General features: G+C 39.0%; 1 protein-coding gene across 9 annotated transcripts in view; it reads left to right on the plus strand.

Moving 5' to 3' along the window:
- The first annotated feature begins 2,472 nt into the window (after positions 1-2,472).
- The window catches only part of by (blistery), a 68,142-nt gene continuing 46,592 nt past the window's right edge, over positions 2,473-24,022 (plus strand). For 6 of the 9 annotated variants that reach the window (XM_008196154.3, XM_008196155.3, XM_008196157.3 and 3 more), the window contains exon 1: positions 2,474-2,814. In XM_008196154.3, coding sequence (XP_008194376.2) covers positions 2,731-2,814 — 84 coding nt within the window. In that variant the 5' untranslated portion in view covers positions 2,474-2,730. Of the gene's footprint in view, positions 2,815-24,022 lie in introns of all 9 variants that reach the window. The other 3 variants (XM_008196153.3, XM_008196161.3, XM_015980429.2) reach the window with 1 other exon arrangement.

Below are 24,022 nucleotides of genomic sequence, written 5' to 3' on the forward strand. Positions count from 1 at the left end.
TCCAGATTCCAGACCGTCTGTTCACTTAGAAGGCACTCTAATAACTTTAAATACACGTTGTACAGTTCTTAAACGATTCGAAAAAACGCGGGGCAGACTTGTTAAGTCGTTGTTATTAGAAGAGAGATTAGAGTAATGTGTTACACGATAAACAAAACGAGTACAATAAACAGAAATTGGAGAACGTTGTGGGGGAAAATGGAAGAAATTGCGTGGTGTAATTAGTCCGATAAGATCCGATGTAGTTCAATAGTTTGCGTTGATTACTGCCCAATGAATTGGCATTCCTTATACAGGGTGATTCATTTTGGGTGGTCCAGTAAACAAAAATATTGGCATTCCTGACCCCACGCCTTGTAATTCGCAGAAGTCGGGTGCAAATCTTAATAAAACACAATAGTGCAAAGAGCTGTTCCTGTGACTTAATGAATTCGAAACAACGAGGCAAAGTTAATTGTGAAATGAACGTTTAATTACCCGAAATGGTTCAGGTGTACTCGTATACGAGTTAATTATAAATCGAGCTAGTTGGCGATATAACCGCAGCTAAAGTAATATTTGGAGCCGGCTTTCGACTAGTCTGTTTAAATATTTGAACTGGCGGAGACAAAGGGCTGGTTTACATTGTGCATTGAAATTTAGGTAAGGTGACCATGGCCATAAATCCAATGGGTGGAGGAACGGTCAAGGCATTGTCTCAGTGGTCTACCTGTGAACCAGCGCAACACCCAGTGTCCTGTAAAAACAGGAAAAACTAATACAGAAATAATTACAATCGTCACTATTCACATCCGGTCGGTTACAGCTACATAATTCAAGCGATAACCCTTCCAAAAGGGATGATAGAGTAAGTCGATAAAACGATTAAATTGAGTTGTGGCCTCTCGGCGCCCCAGTCCATGTCCCACAATGTATAAAATGTTAAAATCAAGTTTACGTCTCCTAAAAATAACCAACCAGTAAACCACCTTGCGTCATTGTATACACTGGATTTATTACAACGGAAGCTGCAATATTTCACATGTTGAAAGATCTTTTATTAAATAAATACAAATTCCGAAAAATCGAGCAATAAGGAAGTCGAACATAAAGCAATTTCAGCAAAGCTCCATGCATCTAATTTGCAGTGAAGTTAATTCCAACACAAACTTGCCTCACTTGCATAAACAAAACAAAAACCCGCCGCTTGTTCTAAACTAACTCCAATTAGGGTAAATCACCACACTGCCGCTAAATGAAGATTGGTGTCAGACATGCAACAAGATATATAATAACAAGAAACATTGTTTACAAATTCCACTGCTTTTGGCTGAAATATCGAAATTTTGAAACAATGACAGGATCCCCCATTGTTCGCTTCTGTTGTTTTTCGTTATAGGGTTCAATTTCACTTGATGTTATTCAGAGTTGTGATGAGTTTTTCAGCCGTGTTTGAAACCCTGCCAAGAATAGTATCAGGAAAGCTGACGATAAGGCAATTATTTCTGTTTCATTGCGACCAAGGGGCTACGTATGCTTGAATTCCTTGGTGACATTACATTTATTATCACGGAAAGTACTTCTTTTTCTGGTTTCTTTATTTAAATAAGAGCGGGTACATCTGATAAGAGGCACTGGAGAACAAGCACATTTAGGGCAATTACGCTTTCAGTCTCTTAATATTCTGTATATGTAAAACCACTGATTTTATCTCAGCGTATTTTTTACCATGTCTCCGAAATTAAAACCGAATTTGGGCGACCAAAACAAGGTTTTCACGAAATTTTAGACTATCGTTGGTAAATTTATTAATTTTGGGGAAACTACCAACAATTAAATTAAATATGTGCGTAAAAAAGCAGTTTCAAAAAATTACAATAAAAGTAAACCACAAACAGGGTAGGGCAAAAGTATGAAACCAACTCTTCGAATATGAACTTTTCATCATTGTTGGTTTTTAAGATATGGTAATGGTCATTTTGTCTAAACACTGATATTAAAAATATTTTTGTAATTTTTTCCTTTATTGAAACTAAAAGAGCTGCGACTGTTATAAAAATCAGTGAATTTGAAAATCTGTGCAACAAAAATATTGCTCTAGCAAATGAAAAAGTTCAGCTGATGCTGCCCTCGGTCTATTCTAAAAACTTGTTACACTTTTGATATTGTTCAGTTGAGCGTGAAAGAATTTCGCCAATAAATTATTTTTGCTGCCAAAAACTAGTCCATGCCGTTGAAAATTCCTGAGCAGATCCGGAAGCGTCTTGACAGAAGTCGCTCTTGCCAATAATTTAAACTCGCGTCGTTATCTATTCCCGTCACCGGTGAGTGACATTTCGCACACGTGATCGTTGAAAAATCGGGCCCAGGTAGCCAGCAATTGTCCAGGTCTTGAACAATGAAGTTCAACGAACAATGCTAGCACACTTCCTATTCCTATCAACCTTCAGTAGTCGAACTGCAGGGGTACAGAGGCTGAGTTTTCCAAGTTCCGGGCCGGAGCGCGCGTCAGTTGCGTCCGGGAAGCCAAGCGCTCAACATCGGAAGAAAGCTGCCCAAATGCCGGGCTTTCGCGCTACTGCATTCTACTAACACACGTGATGTTATGATGAATTTTAAATCGAGCCAGTAGTTGTAGTCCGCGAATTTAAAATTCATTATATATCGTGCTTATCTAACTCCAGTCGCTTATCTAGGCTAAGTCAAACCAGTGTCAAATAATTAGGATAAGGTGTAACGTAGAATAGGAAAATGCCGTGGATTAAGTCGTGTCTGTGCCAACACGAGAAGAAAAAAGCCCCGACCATCAGCCCGCCCATCCACCTCCTGCTCAAGGTAAGCCAACCCTTCACCGCCAAACCTCGTTACATAACAGCTGTTTTCGCCAAATTAAACGCGCTAAAAATAGCGCCGGTGTTTGCCTTACATTGTCAAACAAAAATTGCACCTTGTCCGGATTAATTCGCTTCCAACAAGTGCTTAAATATAATCTCCCCTTCTTTCAATTCGACCCCATACCTACTAGTGTTATTATGACAATAAATTGTGCCTTGAAGCCGTGTTTATGCCGCTTTGATCCGCTCGTATCGCCGTTTCGATCAAAACGCACCAAAGGCAAAATGTTGAGTGCCAAGTGGCAATCGACAGCTTTCGGTCTTATCACGTCTGCCACAGCGAAAGGAAAAATTCCTTGTACACAAAGGGCTGCATGAATGAACGCTCATCAAACACATGATGAAGTGGAGCAAAGTGCTTCCCGAGAGGCTAGGCTACGAATTTCCTTGCGTCTAGGTCAGTGACAACCATCGAACATCCAAACCGAGCTTTACAATTTTAAATTTTGGTGGCCAATGACCGAAAATTGGAGTGGCTAACTACTAGAACTAAGCTTGTTTTAATTGAAAAATTGCGGCTCTGGAGGTGCGCTGTTGACAAAAATAACGTGGGAAAGTGCATTACTAATTGCTGCTTTATTATGTAATAACGAATTATTATCGTCATCATGATCCTGCACAAGTTCTAGACCATGGCGATGGTGGTAATTTACGAAGTCATTTGGTGAGCCTGAATGCACTCTTTCAGAGAATTGGTTAATTTGGTCAATGCTGGTCACGTGACAGTTAAGTAATAGTTTCGAGAGAGTAAAAATTTTGGATTAAGTTGTCATCAAGTTCTAAGTAAAAATTTGCAACTGGCTTCATTGGTAGTAAGATAAATTGTCCGATCGTATCAATGGGCAGCACATCATTAGGTACGTCTGTGAACAATGCAACCCGAGAGGAAGTTGATTGTTCGTCTTTCATTATCTCGAAGATATGTGAGCTCCACCTTGGCCAGATTTCAGGAAGCTAATTCGATACTTGTGCCACATTAGCCTGCAACTTTGATGAATCGCTGGACCTCCATAGTGGTCGGCTTGTGTTAAACTATCTACATATTGTTGCTGCCACAAAGAGTGATAAATTACCGAAAGGGCGGGGAATGCTCTGACCTTTGCCACTTGTAAAGAACCGGCGTGGGTGTACGTAAACCAATAAATCCCGAAAAAATTTCAAACTTGTCTCGGTTTGACTTTACCCATTTTTGTTTGTGTCTCGGTTTTAATAATGTAGGCTCGCCCCTTTATGGCTTCATGTACATTCCGTCAAGCATTAATTTTGCACGTTGAAAAAGGGGTCAGCTTACAAATTGAATCGTAAAAGGGTTTTTCAATTTGGACCATTTGTGGCGCATTGATGGTCGGTTATGGTCACCTACACTTCGTTATGTCACTCTTAGTCATGTATTTATTTATGGAAGCGGGTTTTATGCGGTTTGAATAAAATTTTGGACTAATTCTCCTGCGGAATAAACCGATGATCTTTGCCTTATCGCTTTAAAAATCCTTTGAGGACGTTCCCGAAATTAAAAATGAGGCAACAAACAACTTTAGAGATACTGACCGCCAGTTATTGCTTCTTATCAAGTCGTTCCGCCATTTTACTCGACGATTATTGCCAACAGTCAATGTCAAGGTAACTCCAATGTCGTCGAGAAGCAAACGTTGCATAAAACACGACAATTATTTCGCGTTTTCCTCACTATTTGCATTGCAAACATGTTTTTAATATGACGGGAAACAGTCCCTGCGACCTAAATTTTCCAGGACTGCGAGCTGTTTGAATAAATCGCGAACTCCGTCATCTTTTGGATTTTTTCTTGGCGCCATTGTTCGCAAATGTGAACAATAACTCATTGTTTATTTCGTCGATTTCGGGTTAATGCGGTCGATGAAACAATTCATGATTGTCACAGTCGGTGCACGAATCGCCTTGTTTTCTTATTGAAATTTTCAATTGAAACGAAAGCTTGTTTGAGCTAATTTGTTTCAAATAACTTCTAGATAGACTATTCCATTTTCCGGGAGGACAAAACCCGAGATAATTTGCAAACAGCTTTATCACACTTTACAATTTTGAATTACATTCTGCAAGTATTTCTGCAGAATGGATTCAGTAAAGCGGGAGGAAATCGATGCTGATGATAACCCGATTGTATATTTTGGAATTTAGGACCATTGCAAATGTCATATCGATTCTGGACGCCCATAACTTACCAATATTTTGAAGGAAATGCTCCGATAAACGCCATTTATTTGATTTCTCGAAAGAATTACAAATGGTTTTGTCGGCCGTAAATAAATTCAGGTGAACAAACAACTTTGAAGCAAAAATAAAAATCCTGATCAGCATAATACGATACATCCATTTCAGGAAAAATTAATTATCAATAAAAACCTTATTTAGCTAAAATGTTGTGCAAACCTGGTTTAATCAAACAAAACCATTGTTGATTCAGAAGCAAACGAGCGTCATCACTGCAATAAACACCTTTTTAGAGACTGAAACTCTAGCACGAGATATGCAAAAATTCGCTGTCGGCGCAATTATTTTTTAGCTCCACTGAATTAACACAAAGTGTTGCACCTACTGAAAGCTAATGGCTTCGGTTTCAATTTACGAATAGGTTCTTGTGTGGGTTTATCGGAAAATATCCTCGTCCATCTCTGGTCCAGGTGCTCGAAAAACCGCGTTCATTTCTTGCACGAGTGAATAATTCAACAGTAATTTGTATTCAAAAACCGAAGTAAACGGTCATGGCGAGTTCGTGTATTCAAATGAGCCACGGAAGGGCCTAATTGTTATTTCAAACCGATCGGAGAGCTCACCATTACACGACTTTCGAATTTTGATTGATGTTAACAGTAAAGATTGCTGCGGTTAAATTAAATCATCGCCCAAAATGAATCGATGGCTCCTTTTGACCCCAAAGGTTCGGTTTAATTAAACCGTTTGCGGCCCAACTGAAAAATTTTAAAAGTTTGGGAATTGACATGACGCGTTAATTAAATTGCTTGTGGAACGGCAGGCGCGTGTGGAATGCTTTATGACAATGTGTAGAAGTGACAAGGACACTCAAAAATCAACTTGTAACTCATTTTCATAAAATTCTTGAAATAGAAACGAAAGAGGCGTGAAATGGGGCAATTTTCAGTTTTGTGTTTACGTTATGGTGACTGTAATTTCCAGATTTATGGCACAGACTAATTAAGCAACGTTTGTCTTGTATATCACTGACGAAACAGCCAGAAATAAGTCAAGCAGTCTACGTGAGCAAATTATTTGTTTGGTGAGATTAAACTCATTTTTCTACCACCATTGAATGAATTTTTCTTATCCCAAGCAAAGTAACTGTTTAAACAGTCAAACATAATAAACGTTCTGCGTGATGTTGCAATTATACCTCATTATTGGCGAATCGCATGCTATCCTCATGGAATAGGAAAAATAGTGATTAGATAGTGAATCATCCAAAACCTACGCGGTTTGAGCTTGTATCAGAAAGTCCGTTTTAATTGGAGAACGCAGATAAGGAATGTAAATTCCGATTTTACGGCTGGAGAATAAATTTTTATCGACAAACCTGGCACAAACAACTAGACAGACAGTGCGCTTTCAGTTTTATGTTGGCAAAAATAAAGCAATTTTTTATCGCGAAAAAGGAGCGTTTTATCCTTAAATAAACTAAAATTGAACGTATATTTGCTCGATTTTCCTTGCAATATATCCGTGCTCGTGCCCAAATGTTGGAAAAATTCAGCACAAAGCAACAAAAGAAGCGCTTCAGCCAGCAATTCTGTAACTCCCTATAAATAGCACCGTCACAAATTTCAAAGTTTTCGCGTTACTTGATATTCAGCGTCTTTACGGATAGCATGCAGCAAATAAGCATTGCATATTTCTGACAGTTTTCTTTGGAGGAAGAGTTGAATGTGTAAGCAGAGGCTGTCAATGACTGCAAAGTGCGTGTAAATTTGGTCATTGCGATGACGGGCTTGCATCAGCAAGCAGCGACGATATCGGCGAGGAATAATAAGCAGAATGTGTGAATTGCGAAAAAAATTGGTGTCGAGTTTACTTTGAAATAAATTCAACTTGGACGTTTTAATTCTGGTGGAAGCAGTTAAGCGGGTTTATTGGTGATTACGGAGCAAAGGTATTGTTGGTTCTGTTGAGAGTTACAGGTTTAATTAAAGTCGTACGAGACGATAAACACATTGAAATATTTTGTCTGAATCGGATCAGAATAGTTCGGCCGGATTTCACATGCGTGTCCTGCCTTATCGTGTAATTAAGTCGAAAACATGCCACAAACTGTAAAAAAAGAAGTTCCCACTTGGTGGTCCGCGATTACACACCCATTAAACTCGAGCCTTAAATTCCCGAAAATTCTGTTTGCCCGCTGCAGTTAATACAGTGATTATATGCGTGCGGCATATTTTGCAAGTTTATTATGAATTAATTTAAATGGTAATTTAACAGCTTCATCAACTCGAGGATACTAATTACGACTTCCCGGTACTAAATTATACAAAAAAGCAAAACTGTGCGTTGACATGCGAACAAATAGCTTGGTCCAAGTAGGACGAACAACCACATAATTCGGTTAGGATAAGCTCGCATCAATCGGAAGTTGCGGAAATAACAAGTAATTTTTCCCGTTGTGACATCACTCAGTTCACCTTGATAGTGGACGGAAATGGATTGCAGAAACCATCTGTTCCAAATGAGTTATTACCACCAACGCCAAAAAATAATTAGAAAAGTCCCGACTTCCAAACTTTTAATTTTGTTTTCGGTCGGGTCGTCTTAATTAAAACCACTATTAATAAATTGCATCGCTTTTGACTGTCGTGTGACAGGATTCCGAGGCTGATAAAAATTCATATTGAGGGCTTGGAGATACGAGCGAATTTACACTGACAAATTATCACTGCTGGGCACTAAGTGCCTATCAAGCTTTCCTGCTATTTATAATTCAAAAAGGATAAGGCAAAGCTTGGTTAATTTTTGAGCAGGAGCTGAATGCCCGCCTTTATTATTAAAAAGTGTTAATTCCTGCTTTGTTTATTTGGGAAATATTCTAGAAAATGACATCACGTTATTTTTATTACTCGTAGGTTCCGTATTATTGCCACTCACGACTGTCGTAATTACAGCAGGATAAATAAACCGACCGGCTTTTTTCGTGGTTATTACACGACTAATTAAAAGCATAATTAAGTCCAATGACAAGTAGTCGGTTTTATTGATGTGCATTTGAGAGAATTTTTTATCTTTGCATGAATTAATGTTGGGCTATCGCGATGTAAATTGTAAAGCGGAAAGTTAAATTGAAAGGAACACAAACAAATTAAACGAAATTATGTCGGTAAATAAGGGAGACGCGTTAAATAAACTGGATTTAGAATTAATGCCGACAATACGTTATTCGTTGTCTTCTGACAGGCCAAGTGCTATACATTTACGCTTGTTCAATCCACCCAATATAAATTCTTTAAAATCTGATTCTGGAATCGGTATTCATCCAATTTCAGTCACTTCCACTTGCTGCTTGTGTCAATTGAATATATAATAAGAATCCTTGTCTCGGCCCTCATAATTCGGTAATTTATTTAATAAATATTCTTGTAGTGGCTTCATATTTCCTCGAAATTAAATCTTACGCTTCCGAAACTACTTTATTTAAAATTCCGACTTTCCCAGCACGCTGCATGTGAAATTAACGTGAGTTTTCAATCCCGCTCTCGCTCAAAAATTGGTTGTATTTCTCCACATCCCCGGAGCTGTCATAAAACGCATCCATTACTCCACGTTAGGACATAATCCCCAAAGACGCGGCCAGAATTGTTTAAGGAAGTCATAAATCTCGCAAAATAGCGACTAAACTAACACCTCTTACGAAAAACGCCATCAACACAATTGATACGAGATGTCTGCGATTTGCATCGAGTTTTGGACCGCATTCCTGTCCAAGTCCGGAATGCGGTAATAACTTTTCCGGTCTGGAAAATCTGGCGTTCGCTCTGTGCTTAGATGTGGTATTTCCCCATATGTGTAAATAGGTTTAACATAAATTTTCTGAAAGCTACTTAATTCGCGTTTCTTGTGACGGAAACTGCTTTTAGTGGTGACTCCACGTTGGCTTTATTAATTTAACAGTTTCGCGACATTGAAGCAGTCGTGTCTGTAGAGAAAATTATTTCCCGTCACACTTTGAAAAAGCAGCACAAACACAAAGTTCAGTCTGTGTAGAAATTCCTGAGTAAATTATTTTCCTTTTAACACATTTGTAAACAAGAGTGGCTACCTACACGCAACAAGTAAAAGGACTCGGTTTCTATTTACTCCAAATTTTTTCGCCACAACCCCGAACTAACGGAAGTTGCGACCAGATGTATAAATTGGCCCACGTGCTTACCCTCAAAGGGTGGCTATGTGTGTAACGATTCCGCGTGAAATATGACGCCTCAACGAATGAAATATTGTGTGAGAGCTGGAAAGGTGGCGCATTGTAAGCCCAAAAAAGTCTATTAAGCCACAAAATTGTGCTCTAAATGTCTCAAAGGCCTCTCCATCTCCAATTTACGGTTGTCCGGACTGTGTCGTATCTAATTTCAAGATCAAGATAGAGTAAACAAAGTCACCTGGCCACTATTATCGAACTAACACAGCCTAACAATGTGTGTTCTCATGAATGGGTACCTCCCATATATGGGCTAGAGGCTTCGAGGGATTGCCTCGTGCATGGATTTTTTCAATCGAGCTTTCAATGGCGCTTAAAGAAACCAAAACAGCTGTGCGGAATCTCCAATAATTCACATCTAGCTACTCAAAAACCTTGAAAGGTGAAAACTATCGTTGTAACACGTCAAATATTTGTCCCCCCGATATCACATTACGCAATCCACAATACCTTATGTAATAATTGTGTTTGGACAAACAATTGTGCTTTTTCTCCAATTCCTGCAGTTCCCACGTGCTATTAACTAACGCGCCTCTTTGAATGTTATGATTATGCAATTAAATGGTGGTTTTGACCGTAACAAGGCTATTTTTTATCGGGCGGCCTTTGGAGGAACGCGTTCCTCGTGCGGAATTTCTTCCGTTCCAGGAAGTCACTAAGGCTCGGCTTTGTGTTGGTATTTGTCTGATAGCACCATTATTGTCGGTATTGTGGCTAGGTGTGGATGGCCGTTCTTTCCGTAACGGTATCCTCCTTTATGGTACGATTGCGCCAAGGTGTTTTCGGGGAACACACCCAGGACCTGCTCATGGGTGGCAATCGTGCGTGCGGGTAATTGGGCAATTTTCCTGGGTCGCGATGGAAAATGGGGCGATTAGGAGCAATTTTTCTGTCGGACGACTACTTGGGAATTCATGAAGGGATGGAAGATTGAGCTGTTTAGCGTCAATTTTTAATCGCCTGAAAGCGTTTTTTTAATTTCTTGAGTAGCAGTAAACTAATCTGAGATTGTTTCGTGAATTTTTTATGCAAACGAAGAAAGAAAATGTGGAAGAAACGGCTTTGTGCACAACTAAGCCTTTAAAAACCTGCTTCTAATTAAATTCATCAAAGTCGGAAAAGCTTGATCAATGTGCAACATGAGTGACGATATTGTTCCGGTCTCGGATGCTTGATGGCCGAATTAACCGTTATGACAGCTCGACTTAACTTCGTGGTGTTGATTCAGTGTAATAAAGGAGAAAAATGGGGATGGAGTTGACTGAAGTTTTCCGTAGTGAGGCCAAATGTGGGTCTAAAAATATGTAGGCGGATTTTTCGATGATTAATTTCGGGGGAAATAACGTTTTGTTTTTGTTTAACTCGTCTGCGACAACATGTGTTTGTAAATAACTGCTCTTTATCAAAGTCGAGCAGCAAGAATTTGCAAGATTCGATTTCTACGAACGCCAAGGTCTAGCGAACACAAGACAATGTGTAGTAAAAATGTCCGCGGATTTTAGAGGAAGAACAAACTGCCTCATTATAATTTCCACGGAAGAGGGATTTAGAAGCGTAGCTCGGAGCTTGATACTAATAGAATCCTTGTAACTAATTAGACACTTCTTAAATGGGTTATAAATTATGTAGTACCTCTGAAGTGAATCCAATTATTGAATAGTTCAACGACAGGAGGTAATTTGGAGTAAATGAATGAAAATACAGTTAATGGCTCGTACGCAGGGTGGCTGCTGACTCATTTTTTTAATTCTTGCCATTGTGTGGACACACCTTACCAATGTCTGCATCGATTTATCATCGCACTTAAAACAAGGAGAAAAAGTCATCACTCTAATGGCCAATTTATTGGATTAAAAAATAATATATCAGTTTCATGTCATCGCTCAGCCGATACCAATCGACAACGCTTCTTCCCAGTGATGAGTAATCGTCGATTGAAATCATTCTGATGTAGCTCTAGGTCAAGGGCTATTTGCGAAAAATGCTTTATTATTTCCTTCCGAGTGGTCGACCCACTGCTCCAAATCCCGATTATAAATTGCCCGTTTGCAATCGACAGTTACACAGAGGACGGGATATGAATCACGGAAGGTTAGAGTAGTTCGGAATTACTGCAAAATGCCAGCAGTTATTTCCTTTCCAGCCAGTAGGGTTCATTAAGAATCATCCTCCATCTTAATTATTGAAATAAATTGGAGTTTTTGCCAATAGCAATCATGCCTCGTGATTGTGCTCATTTCCTCGGGACCGCTTTTTAATCAAATAGAGAACCAACTATAATACAAAAATCACCTCGCTTGTCCCATTTAGAAGTTCGAGACGAAGCTGGGGCATAACTTAATTAACTGAAAGGTCACTATTGTTATTGTCGTGGCAGTGCTTTTATGCAAATTTAATAGAATTGGAAAACAGAGCTCTGCATAGTTTGCATTGAGAGGAATGCAGTTTTTCGCTGCGATGCTACAAAGCAAATCAACTGAACCTTGTGGTGCACCTCAGTCCTCGTTTTTAAAACAAAGTAACGAACCCACATAAAGTAATCTAGACCCGTTGTCAAGCGATACAGGCGTTACATAAATTTGTGTTTCTTATGCAACAGCATTTGATAATGTGCTATCAGGGCTATTACCCATCAGTGACCCCAAAAAAGAGAAATAAATGTTTGTTCAAATTTTTCTGTATTCTCGCCGAAGGACGACGCGCAATTTTAATATTCAAATCTCGCTAAATTTATTACCTGTTCTTAATCATCCAGCATGTCCGACTAGACAAGACAACGGGAAAAATCCAAGCATCTGTTGAATCTAAAAATAACATTATCGTAGGTCGCGTTAATCCCGAGTACCGCAAAATTGGTTGATTGCTCAAATTGTTGCATTACAACCACTTAGCGTTTCCCACGACTTTCCTGTTATCATTCCTTTTTATTACTTCAATTTTGTTTACAAGTGATTGTGAATGCAGCTTAACAAGTTTAATAATACATTGTTTGGATAATCACGGGTCATTTAATGCCATTTTTCGCTTCGATTTTAACAAGGTTCTAAAGTTCACTCCAAAATGCACACTGGACGTGGAAATTGCCTCTTTATCGAGAAATATTATCACAAGGAATGTGGGTGCCTTTCCAGCCATCGCCTTTTAATCAGGTGCTAATTATGCATTTATTTATAAGCTTCTTGTAGCCCGATAAGGAGCATGATTTACAAACTGGTAACGATAACCGTTTGACGATTTTTGATAAGATGTGCGGTTCAAGATCTTTCCATTTTATTGTACCATTGTTACACAAACTCCCACTCAAATTTTCTAAAGGCCATTCGGGCTATTATTTCAGTTTCCATCAAAGCTAAGCTTCAGCATCCTGTGTCAGATTACCAAAATTGATAATCACACTTTTGTTGCCCATCATTGTAATAAAATTATGCTAATACGTTCCATCGGTACAGTCCGATTTTCACTGAGAGGAGTTAAGTCGGAGGAAACATTTATCAAGCGAAGCACCACCGTTTGATCCCTTTAAATAAATTCAAGCGAACAATAACTCGTGCATTGATATTCGAACCGCATCTGACACAGTTCTTTGAAAATATTGACTTTCACAAAAATTTGCGAAGCAAATATTGCTCTGGATAGCAACTTCCACTCGTATTGTTTTGACACGATGGCCTTTTGGTTTGTTTCACAGCGTTGCGTGTTAGGGAAATTGTTGAATAAATAGGACAATTACGAGGCGCACTTTTCTTCACTTGATTTATGCGCGTAATTTATTTAAAGTGTCATTTATTAATCTAAATTTAAAATTCAAATTGGTTTTGCACTTGGGGACACTGCGAATATTTCAGGGTGTGTTTATCTACTGGCAGCTAATTAATTGTTTGAGCACACCTACATCTGGAGAAATCAAACCGATTCCACATCCATCGATCACCGACTCGCTCTTTATATGTGCAAAAGAAGTACAATTAAACACGTCTGAATGTTTCTAGCAATCTGAAGCGACCGTAAAACGTAATGAATGTGTGGGACATTTTCTCCGGTTTAGGAAACCGGAATGAGTCCTTACGGAGCTGACAGATGTCAAGATCGCTGCTGCTTCAAAAAAGCGTATAGATCAACCCCGTTACCTTTAGAAATTGCATCTTATTAAGGTCAAGCAATGGGTTTGTTTACTTTTACGCCAACTGTTATCAGAGATAATTACAATCATTATCAGTCCAGTTTCAATACGAAGGATAATTGTACAGCGCGGACCGCTAATGGCAATTCTTCAAGGTTCTAATTGCAGCTAACTTGTCCAACTTTAGGTAAAAGTGTTAATAACTGAATTAGCAACGATTTATTGGCGCTAATTACTGCTTCTGATTTTTATTTCGCTAAAGTGTCACAAAACCGGCCACTTAATTAATTGCGAAGGAAATTGGCGAGTCAATATAAGCAACAAGATAATAAACAAACGTATTATGCTTCGCTTATTCCACTCCTGCTGGTTCGACAGACACGAGGTGCTGTTAACACGATAAATCTCATTGTCACACTTTTCACATCAAACATTGCTAAAGTGCAATAACTGTACTGAGTTAGTTTCCTGATTTTGCGCGCCAACAGTACTCCCGTAGGGATTAATCTTCTTCAACTTAACAACTTTCCTGTAATTATTTGACGAGAACGGATCGCTTACAAAACGACAAATAAAGGTTAAGTAGAGTACACAGGGAGGAGATTGGCTAATGGCTGCGAATTGCACCAATACGATGATTAAACATGATGGGTTTTAAATTGCATCATCGTGTAATTTTTAATAAAAACATTCTCTAGTAGTACCTACCTGTTGACAAGAAACGGCACCAAACGAATATTATTATTGTATTCAGACACGCAGCTTGGTGTTTGCTCGCAAAAGCCCCAGAGAAATCTATATCACTCTATCAATTTAATTGGATGCGATAGTGTAAATATTGCATTACAATATAACGGCATTAGGAAGGTAAATGTCAATTATAAGAAAATTACCAAGCGTAACCGGAGCCTCCTGAAATTGGCGTAATTAAATCACGTCCGGGTCCTTCGAAGACGTCGCAACCCCAGCGTTGCCCTCAAACCCAAATTAATTAAATTCCACTATTTTTCATCGTGTCCATTAAATGGATCGTAATCTGTCTAATGAGTTGTTTTTTGGCGCCGAGACAACACATCGTTGGCCCCAATAATTAGCTTTTAATAATCTCATTAAAAAACAGCTTTATCTTGGCGTTGCGTAATAACACTCGAGACGGTCCTCTGCTGAAATTTACATGTCACTGCTGAAGCTCGTTAGAAACTTGAGGATTGTGGCGGTTACATTAGTTATTATGTTGGAACTATACCTTAACTATGTGGGCGGGTTACAACATGCTATCTATCGGCATAGCGGCGAGATTTATAACGACGGAAACATTCCCTTCAATAAGTCCAAGAAGTCGAGAATTAATAGACACAACTTTTAGTTTCTGCTAACTGAATTCACTATTGTTTTCCCACGCGAGATCTGGCGAACTTGAGTCCCTTTGAACGGAAATAAGTTAACGAATACACCTGCGAGCTGCAATCAGACACGATAGAGCCTCTTCTTTAATCATGATGCTGGTAATACGCTGATGGGGCATCGGTTTCTAATCAAGATCCGCTCAGTGATAATCTAATTTCATTCATGGGCATCTTTCAGCAGTCTTCCATCAGATAGAGACTTAATTATGCTTTTTCACCACTCACAGTCTACAACGCAGTTTGTGAATTATTCCGAGCATCTTTAAATTTACGTTTACGACCGCTCTTAAAATAATTAGTTATAATTCTCGTTGCGTAATTCGCAGCAGTTACATTTCGTATCTTTATGGCCCCCAAAAATGTGAAGGACTTAACTGACTATTAATTTATTCAAATCTGCCTCTGTTCAGTTGTGCCCAAGTTTGGTATTCTTAAAGTTTTCATCCCGACGATCATTAATCAAGTTTACAAACTTACTTGAATTCTTAATGTGCACCTCTCCTAAATAACTTATCCTTAAAGCTTTATCCTTGCTGACGGTATTCTTAAAATTCTTCAAGGATCAACGAATGATAAATCAGCCCCGAAACCTGTCATACAACGCATTTCCTGGAATTTTTCCGAATCGATCGATAGTTTTATAATAAACATGGGGACATTGCAAATACCACCCCGAGCTTGACAAATGATACTGTCGCCCGGAGGTCAGAAGGAAATCCGTCATTAGAGTCGCTTCTGGTAACAGGAGAAAAACGTTCGGTATCGTTTTATCGAAAAAACTCTTGTATGTCGTGACTTATTTTTGTTTTGTAACTTGAGATGTCCCTCTTATGTGGTATTTATTATTTATCAGCATCAGATATCCACTTACACGCATTCTCACTGCAATAATTAAACCCGATTCGATCTACAACTCTGCCTATTACCGCTGTACATCTCGCGCAACGTATAATTAAATATGTGTCGGGGAGAAAATTGTACCCAGCAAAAAGAAGTCGAGTAATGAGCACCGACAGGTCTAATGCTTGTAAATCCCCGAGAAGAGGCTCCTTCGACACTTTCTAGTGGCCCCAGAAGGCCGGAAGCGACGAAATGACGGTGCGTTGCCAGAATAAAATCCAGGGGACAAACATGCCGGGCATAAAGCCGGCCAAAATATTCTTCACTTAGCAAATTGCAAGAAAACGCCTTCGGGCATCGAAAGTTCATATCCATAATTAAACTGATTTAATCCAATCGTGAGTTCAAACACGTGAATTACTAGTGTCGCTAATTTTTCCTAAAGCTCGTACTTTCTCAAATCGGTGATGGGACAATACAATTATTTCAATTAAAGTGCTTTTGAGTTTTGTGCCCATTAATTACCCCAAGCACCTAATTAAAACCAAATCTTGCCCGAGATGGACTGTTTTCGATATGAAGTAAGTAATATCAACCCTTCCTAATGATCCTCATTAATTCCTGCTGCGGGGAAACCTCAGCGCTGAGTTTCCACCAAACTGCTCTAGGCGGGCGTCCAAACTAACAATAGGTTTTGTGGTAATTGTGCCTTTTAAGGCATTAGGCCACCGCCTGCATGTGAGAATGCCGTGTGAAAAGATTAAGATCTGCGGTATTCTTGGCCCTTGTCGAGGCTTCCGTACACAATATCGCGCGCGATGTAAGGATTATCTCGGGATGAGGAGGCTTTTAATTAAGGATTTAAGGAATTTCACACAGCGGCCTCACTTTCCGCCGCCAATAATACTGTGTTCACGCCTTTACGTTTAATCAATTTTCCGGTACGCTTCACCATAAAAATGGCCATAAAACCCCAAAAGCTTTTAGCGACCCCTCCGAAAACATCACGAAATAGTAAAATCAGCTGCCGGGCGGGAGCCTAATTGTCCTGGCAGATGTTTGCTAAAAAACGACATTTGATACGTGATGAATAGAGCTTGATTATAAAACTAACTCGAGGCCTTTTCGCGCGGAAAGCCATTAGTTGGGAGAAAACACGCGTCTTGCGGCCGAATTGTTGCGTTTTACGCTCGCGATTATCTCACTGGAGTGGTGCCAGTGTTACAATTGAAAATACCGACAACAAATTGAAACGCAAACTACGTCGTTTGTTCATATTTTAAACGAACGAGCGCTCCCGCAGAAGCGCTGAAAGTGAAATTTTTATTCACTTAGAGAGTGATTAATGGAATTAATGGGGAAGACAAGCAGGAAGCCTTTTAGAGATACAATTACACAAAAGTCATGGGAAGTTATTAGGGATTTTATAGGCACCTAAGCCCACATCCAGATGTCAAAAATCTGTGCTTCTGACATTGATGGAGCGAACACATGTATTGATGATGAACATGACACGAGGAACGATCTGTTTTCGTTTTTTTTGTGAGACTAAGTTGCAGTAAAAGTTATCGGTAATTTTTATTTGAGGGCACGATCACCCTGATGCAATTACCAATCCAATCTAGGCATAATTGCGGCGAAATTAGAGAGTAACTTGATCAGAGTTACTCCGCGGTGGTAATTAAAATATAAATCACATTTTTCTGCTCGAAACCGTTTAATCAATAAATTAAATAACAACAATCTATAATTAAATTGTTTGGCGGCTTGTGAAATGCATAGTGTTTATTTTATTAAATGTCGCATAAATATTGATACCGTTATGAAATCATTTGTCGGTTAAAAATTTCGCGGATTTATCTCAGTTCTAATTTTACGTTTTGATGTAATTTTGCGGTTTTAAGTCGTAATTATTTTGTTTGTGTGGGAATGACGCTTCGAGCCTGTTATACATCGTTCCTCACTTTGATTAGACTAATTAGAATTTCAATGGAAACATTGTGTGGTTTTATAATGAGATTGTTTCAGGTACGTTCCCAGACACTTGGTAAAAAATAAATCGTTTAGGCGTAGCACCCCCTTATAATCTTGAATTATGGCAGCACTTTAATCTGAGTAATTTTAATCGGTGCGTTTCATAGACCATTTGTCTAAGCCCTGGATTTTTCGTCTCGCATTTTCTATATTAGTTTGTGGAGCATCATCAATTCCACATAAAGATAGTGCTTTCGGTAATAAATTTCCCCACGAAACAAAGGCTAGGTATTGAAAAAAGCGGGGACACCACCGCTGACAGCTCGTTTCAGCGCCAAACCCAGTAGTATTTAGTTTCGCTTTGGCACAGACTTGTCAAATTAGAGCATTGGCGTCATCCCAGTTCGGAAATTCACAAACTCCAACCCACCTAATCCATCACCAAATCTTTACCTGAGATTGAGACAAAGCATTCAAATTCCAACAACTCCAATTATATTTTTATTGCCGAATCCGGGTAAACAGCACGGACGTGAGCTTTAGCAAATTTCTGCTACGTGCCAATAAATCGAAAAAACGTGCTTTGATCAAAACGGCATAATTACAAAGCTCGGAGCTTTTTCGTAAATACTGAGCTTTGTTCAGCACAGATGTGTGCAAGGAGAGCACAATATGTGGACAAGAGGTGGCCCGACCGCAATTCCAGGAAATGGGTGGTGGTCAGCCCCCAGAAATGTGGCGAGGGAGAGGTGGGCCCAAGCCTCAATTTTTTGGCTACGTAAAGCAAATAAGCAGCTCATAATTCACCTGTTCTCTTATGAAGCTTGTGATAAATTGTTATTTTTGTCGCAGAGCTCAGTTACCACCAGCAACATTTATTGCAGCGATGTAATTTTGTTGCTTCATTTTTTCAGGATAAATTATCCTCCGGTGCCCACTTTGCCGCGATGATAAAAAATTCGATGGGACCTTGAAACAGCCTCGAGCGTTTGAAACAGGCTAATTTTTGAGGAGGCGATGTGATCTCAGGGCGCAAATACAATTCTATTTTGTTTTGCTTAGATAAAAGTGTCGGGAATAAGGAAACAAACAACGCAGACTTGTAAATATTGACTAATGTTTGATATTCATTTTGCAACATCTTGTACACAAAAACAAAGTTACTTGAATAAAAACTGGAAAAAACATTTCTGAAAAATTATTAAAATTTAGGTGGGGTTATTCTTGGTGCGAGTGTTCCCAGAACTTTCTGATTTAGTGTCCGAGACCACACCACAAATCATCGAAAGCCACAAACAATTCCGCCGCCATAAACAGACGACTGTTGAATTAAATAAGCAATTGAAGAAATAGCAATAGGTTAAATTTTTGAAATAGCACCGCCAACATCAGCTTAATTGGTTAATCTCCTGAACGACCGCAGTCTATTGACATGTAATCGCAGTAACCACAAGATATAACGACCACACATTAAAATAAACTGGATAATTAATGGCCCATCATTGTTAATAATTTTGTGCAGACAATCTTGCGTTTTACGAGCAACGAGGACGATAATGAGTTATTTTACCTTGCAGGAGAAATTCCTCGGAAGAGGGTTAGGACAGAATTGGGCTCTGACAGTGGAATATTTATGTTTGAGGCTTTAACGACCAGATTTGCTACAGTGCGGCTTTTTGGAAGATGTTCACATAATTAATGACTAATACAATTCTCCATCTCCTATTAAACTCTGAACTTAACAATTAGAACATGATCTATGGCCCATTATCTTGTCCCGGAGCCATTTTTCAATGAATTCCGATCAAGATTTACACAGATTGACATAGTTTGAGAACAGAGGCCTAATTGATGGGCTTTAACAAGGAGGAAGCGTTTGTCAACCTCCTTTAGCTCAGAATTGGGTTGATTTCTTTCAACTCGAATTACGTAAACTTTCCTTCATATCTCGTTTTATTATCAATAAAAAACCTGTTGGATTAGAAAACAGAAAGATTTAACACGTCCATAGCGCAATGACGAAGATTAATGGTATCACATTATCGAGTAATAAAAGTTTTATGTTGGAAAAATACGGCTCGTCTGTGATTTAATTAATTATGAGGCGCCTTTCATTCAACCCTTTCGCCACCTGTCACAAACGTTTGGCTCCTAATTGGGGTAATTGTGACACGACGACTTAATTAATTGCTTCGACATTTACATGTCCTAGTGTAAGTCTTCAAACAAAATAAAATTTTATGAGGAGTTCTATCGATAATTCGAGACCTTCGACCATCCGAAATTTATAGGTCTTATCAAAATTTGGTGTCGCTCTTGCCGCAGCTGCGGTTTATTTTTGAAAACAATTTATTATCACTTGTGCGAAATCATGAGTTCCGTTTTAATTAGACGAGCACATCGAACAAGCTCTCTGTGTTTCGGTCTTCTGGGAATTAAACTGATCGAGGTCAAAGTTGACATGAGGAATTAAGATAACAAGCAGCTCTTTAATAAAGCTAATTAATAAAACACAGCGCCTTGTTCAGTTGCAGGCTTTTGATAAAAACCCGGTTTTTGAGCTGAAAATCCGCATCTTATTCATGGCTGATGAGGAGAAGACATGAATGATTGTGGAATTGAATAAAAACGATGAACACCTGTTTTAGATTACGTATTGTTTAAAGCGAATGTACACAAAAGTATGCTTTATGAATTATTCAAAGCTCAGTGTCTCAAAAGCCGCAGCACGAAGCTTCTTCTTGCCTACAAACAATAGAGGAATGCTTCGTTACATCTCGATCACACACGGTTGGAATGCGGTTGTTGATGGCTTTTCTTTGATACGAATTCTGGTTTCGATTTAAAAGTGAATGAATCGCAGCTTGCGGATTATTATTTCGATTGCGAAAGTTTCAACCAGCGGATTAACTTTGCTGTCTTCTCGACTACAGAGGATCAGAAACGGATGAAAAACGACTGGTTATTTTGCCTTGAAGATGATCAATTTTTTGACGCTTTAAGTCTGAATTCTGCGAGTTTTTGCAAACGTTGGGTTTGAATTTCAGATTTATAGCACTTTTAGTATTCACATAAAGTAAAAAATATTCAAAGCAACTAGAATTCTCAATGCATAAAAAAGGGAAACGAGGATTTGCGTTTTGGAATAATTCGAAATAAATTTAAAACTTTGGACAAATTTCGAGTAAAGTCGGTTAGTCTTAAATCTGAATGCTGGTCATATTAAACCTTCTCATATGACATACACCCATAGTTCTCCTCGAAACCAGCGTGACCAAATAAATCCAAGACGGCTTTTGTTTGACATTAATGGTGCATAACGTCCCACTGTGTAGATTTATAACTTCTTCCTTTTACTTTCTCATTTCCAGCCGTTGTAAATTATATTAGGCCACAACAATTATAACAATGCTGGACCCTACAACTTTTTCATTTAAATTACAATTTTCTAATAAATTTTGAGCTTATTTGAAACTGCCATTAGGAAAGCTCCGAGTTTTTGGATAATTGCCTGAAAACAATTTCAGGAGACGAATGAGCTTACGCCCGCTATTTACTAAACGTGATCAACGACGAATTTCTTTCGGCGCGAAAGCGCTTTTCGGTGACAAATATTTTAAATTGCTGATGCCAGCAGGAAGGTAAATAAAGCATGAGCTTTATAATTAACTGTACTGCAGCGGGACTTAAAAAATGTGCAAGCCTGACAGAAAATAACAGCCTGCTTGCGGCGAGCTTTTCAATTAATGGCCAGTTGCCGTAGGTGTATTTGCAGGTATCAGGATTTCGGAAGGAAGCCTACTGCATAAATCACGTGAAATAAAACCAAGAGCATGACTTTAACAAAGCTGCCGTCAAGTCGGAGCAGCGTAAACAGTCATTACGTAATTTATTAAAAGCTGGCCATTGCAAGATCCCAATCGGCAATAACAGAAGACGCCCTAATCTCTCACATGCAGGAATGTGTTTATTTAGGATTTCGTGTTTGTTGCGCCAATCTGTAACGATATGCAAATTGCTCCATGTTGAACGTTTGTTTCGCGCTCTGCGCCTATGAGATAAGGATTTTTCGTGCTGGTGCTGGAATTCGAGCTGTGGCCGGACATGGGCTAGAGGGATTAATCGAGTCTGGAAGCTTTGCCATCTGTTCGTATGTAAGAGGAGTTGTTTGCGTGTTTAATGTAATGGTACATTCTATGGGTATCTGAGCACATATAATGAATTACAAGCGCACCGGTGCTTAATTTCTTCTTATTGGATGCTTCGGAATTCCCATTTTTATGGTTATTGTTTTTGAAGGTAGGAATGTGCAGCTTGTTGCAAATCTTTAATGCCATATTCTTGAAATAATAACATCATATTCTGCGGTGTTGCGCCACTGGGGGCCCTCGGGTCAACAAACAAACAGTTTTATAACCGAATTTATTGACTTGCAGTCAACCTTAATTCGTTTAATAAATAATCAGACACTTTGGACCAAAATTTGGCTCACGGTTCTTGCTTAGATAACGTAAACAGGTTGGTCGTGACGAGAATTATTTTCCTAAAATACAAAAAGTTTAATTAAAGCTCAAAATTAAAACAATGCTACACAAAGCTGAAACGACGGGGGCGGCAGTTTAAATGAAAATAAGATTTTGCTCTAAAAAAGCTCGTATCTCGTCGGTTTTTACAAAATGCATTACACACACGAAGATTTTCAATGTTTGTCTAACAACATAATCGAAAGTACTGTAGCTAATATTATCATTTATATTAAAAAACTTGGAAGATTTAGCTGGGGCATGAAAGGCAGAAGATAATTCGGGAGCCAAATTGCTTTGATTATGTTTTATTTACAGAATTACGACTTTGTGAAACTTTTAAACGCTTTGACAGCGCGGTTTATTAAGTCAACCCTAACTCCCCGGTAATTTTTTATTCAGTTTGCTAAATTCAGCGAGGAAGTTATTTATTGTACGTTTGGCAAAACACGGAATTCGGAACTTAAACCCTCATAATTCAGCCCGATACCAAAGCCAGGCAATAACTCATTGTTCTGTTAAAATGAACCACAGACAAAGGCTCTTTTACAGAAATAAGAAATGTATTATGGATATTTCCGTTGGTTTTATTGAATCAAAGGGCTCTTGAACGGGTTGAATAAAAAGATCCTGGCTTCAGCTTTACCTCGTTTAAGCGTTTTTGTCTGGCGTTTGTCCCGCGTTGAATATTCTCGGGCAAAAAGTGGTCCGAATGCGGGTCAGATGCAATTAAATCGGTTAAAACTGACGGCTGTGGTGATAATCCCGAATTATGATTGATTGAAACGACAAGCAAGTCTCGTTGGATTTAATTTAGAGAATTCCGTGTGGTCTGAGTGTTTTTATTTTTAATCCTACACATAGCAAGTTGTAATAATGAAAGAAGTGGACATTTATCTATCTGAAAACAATAGCGTGTCAGTGGATGATGGCCCGATCTGTCATGTCTCGTTGCCTCCTTTCATATCTGAAAGTCACGAATTGCGCTGCTTTTCTCGACTGCTTGATGTATGATTATGGAATTTGCTCCTTCATCCGCTTACACAAAGGGCTCATTAGCTCAACAGCCATGCAAATAGCGGATAGCGACTATCAACAACTTCCTTGATTGATCGCACGCTAATCGTGCGGTTTTTCGCGAGCTTGCTCGGAAGCCCGATTAATGATTTGAATGGTGGCGTAGGCGCTCAAACGCCTGCCACGACCGTCGAATTTCTTTCGGCAATTGACCGCACTTAAGCCATTAAAATCGTTGCTTTTTGTGGAGATGCTGAGTGGGATTTAATAGTCGTGCACTTTGCCTATTATCTATTGTTTGTCGTTTATTTTCTAATGAGGGGGTTCTGTAGATAAGTTGAGTGCACTCATTACATTCGATCATTCCTGATGCAGTGAGTGTTACCAAAGCGCAGCTGAACAAATCGACGATGTAGGTATATAGTTCAGCGGGAAATAAATCGATTGAAAAACACACAACATGCACCGAGCTGAAGATTGAATAGCCTTCAGTGGCGGCACATGTCATGTCACATTGATTATCGGGATAAAGGGGACAGTGAAGGATCTCATCTCGACGACACTGAATAAATTCGTGGGACTCGCCGTTTTGAAAAATGTTGTGTGGGTTCAGGTCGCCATTTTTCCGAATACGATGATTTACGAGCAACAGTTAAGCCGGCAAAATTAAAAAACTTTTCGAGATCTCTGTATAGAGCTGAAAGCTTGTGACGTATTTAATGATCGGCCTCGAAGCTTTCAGGACGTATCCGCGATATTGTGAATATTTTCATTTCCCTGGATGTGCATTTACGATTTTTTGCTTAATCAAAGCGATT

Source organism: Tribolium castaneum, chromosome 5, assembly GCF_031307605.1.
Source record: "Tribolium castaneum strain GA2 chromosome 5, icTriCast1.1, whole genome shotgun sequence".
Lineage (NCBI taxonomy): Eukaryota > Metazoa > Arthropoda > Insecta > Coleoptera > Tenebrionidae > Tribolium > Tribolium castaneum.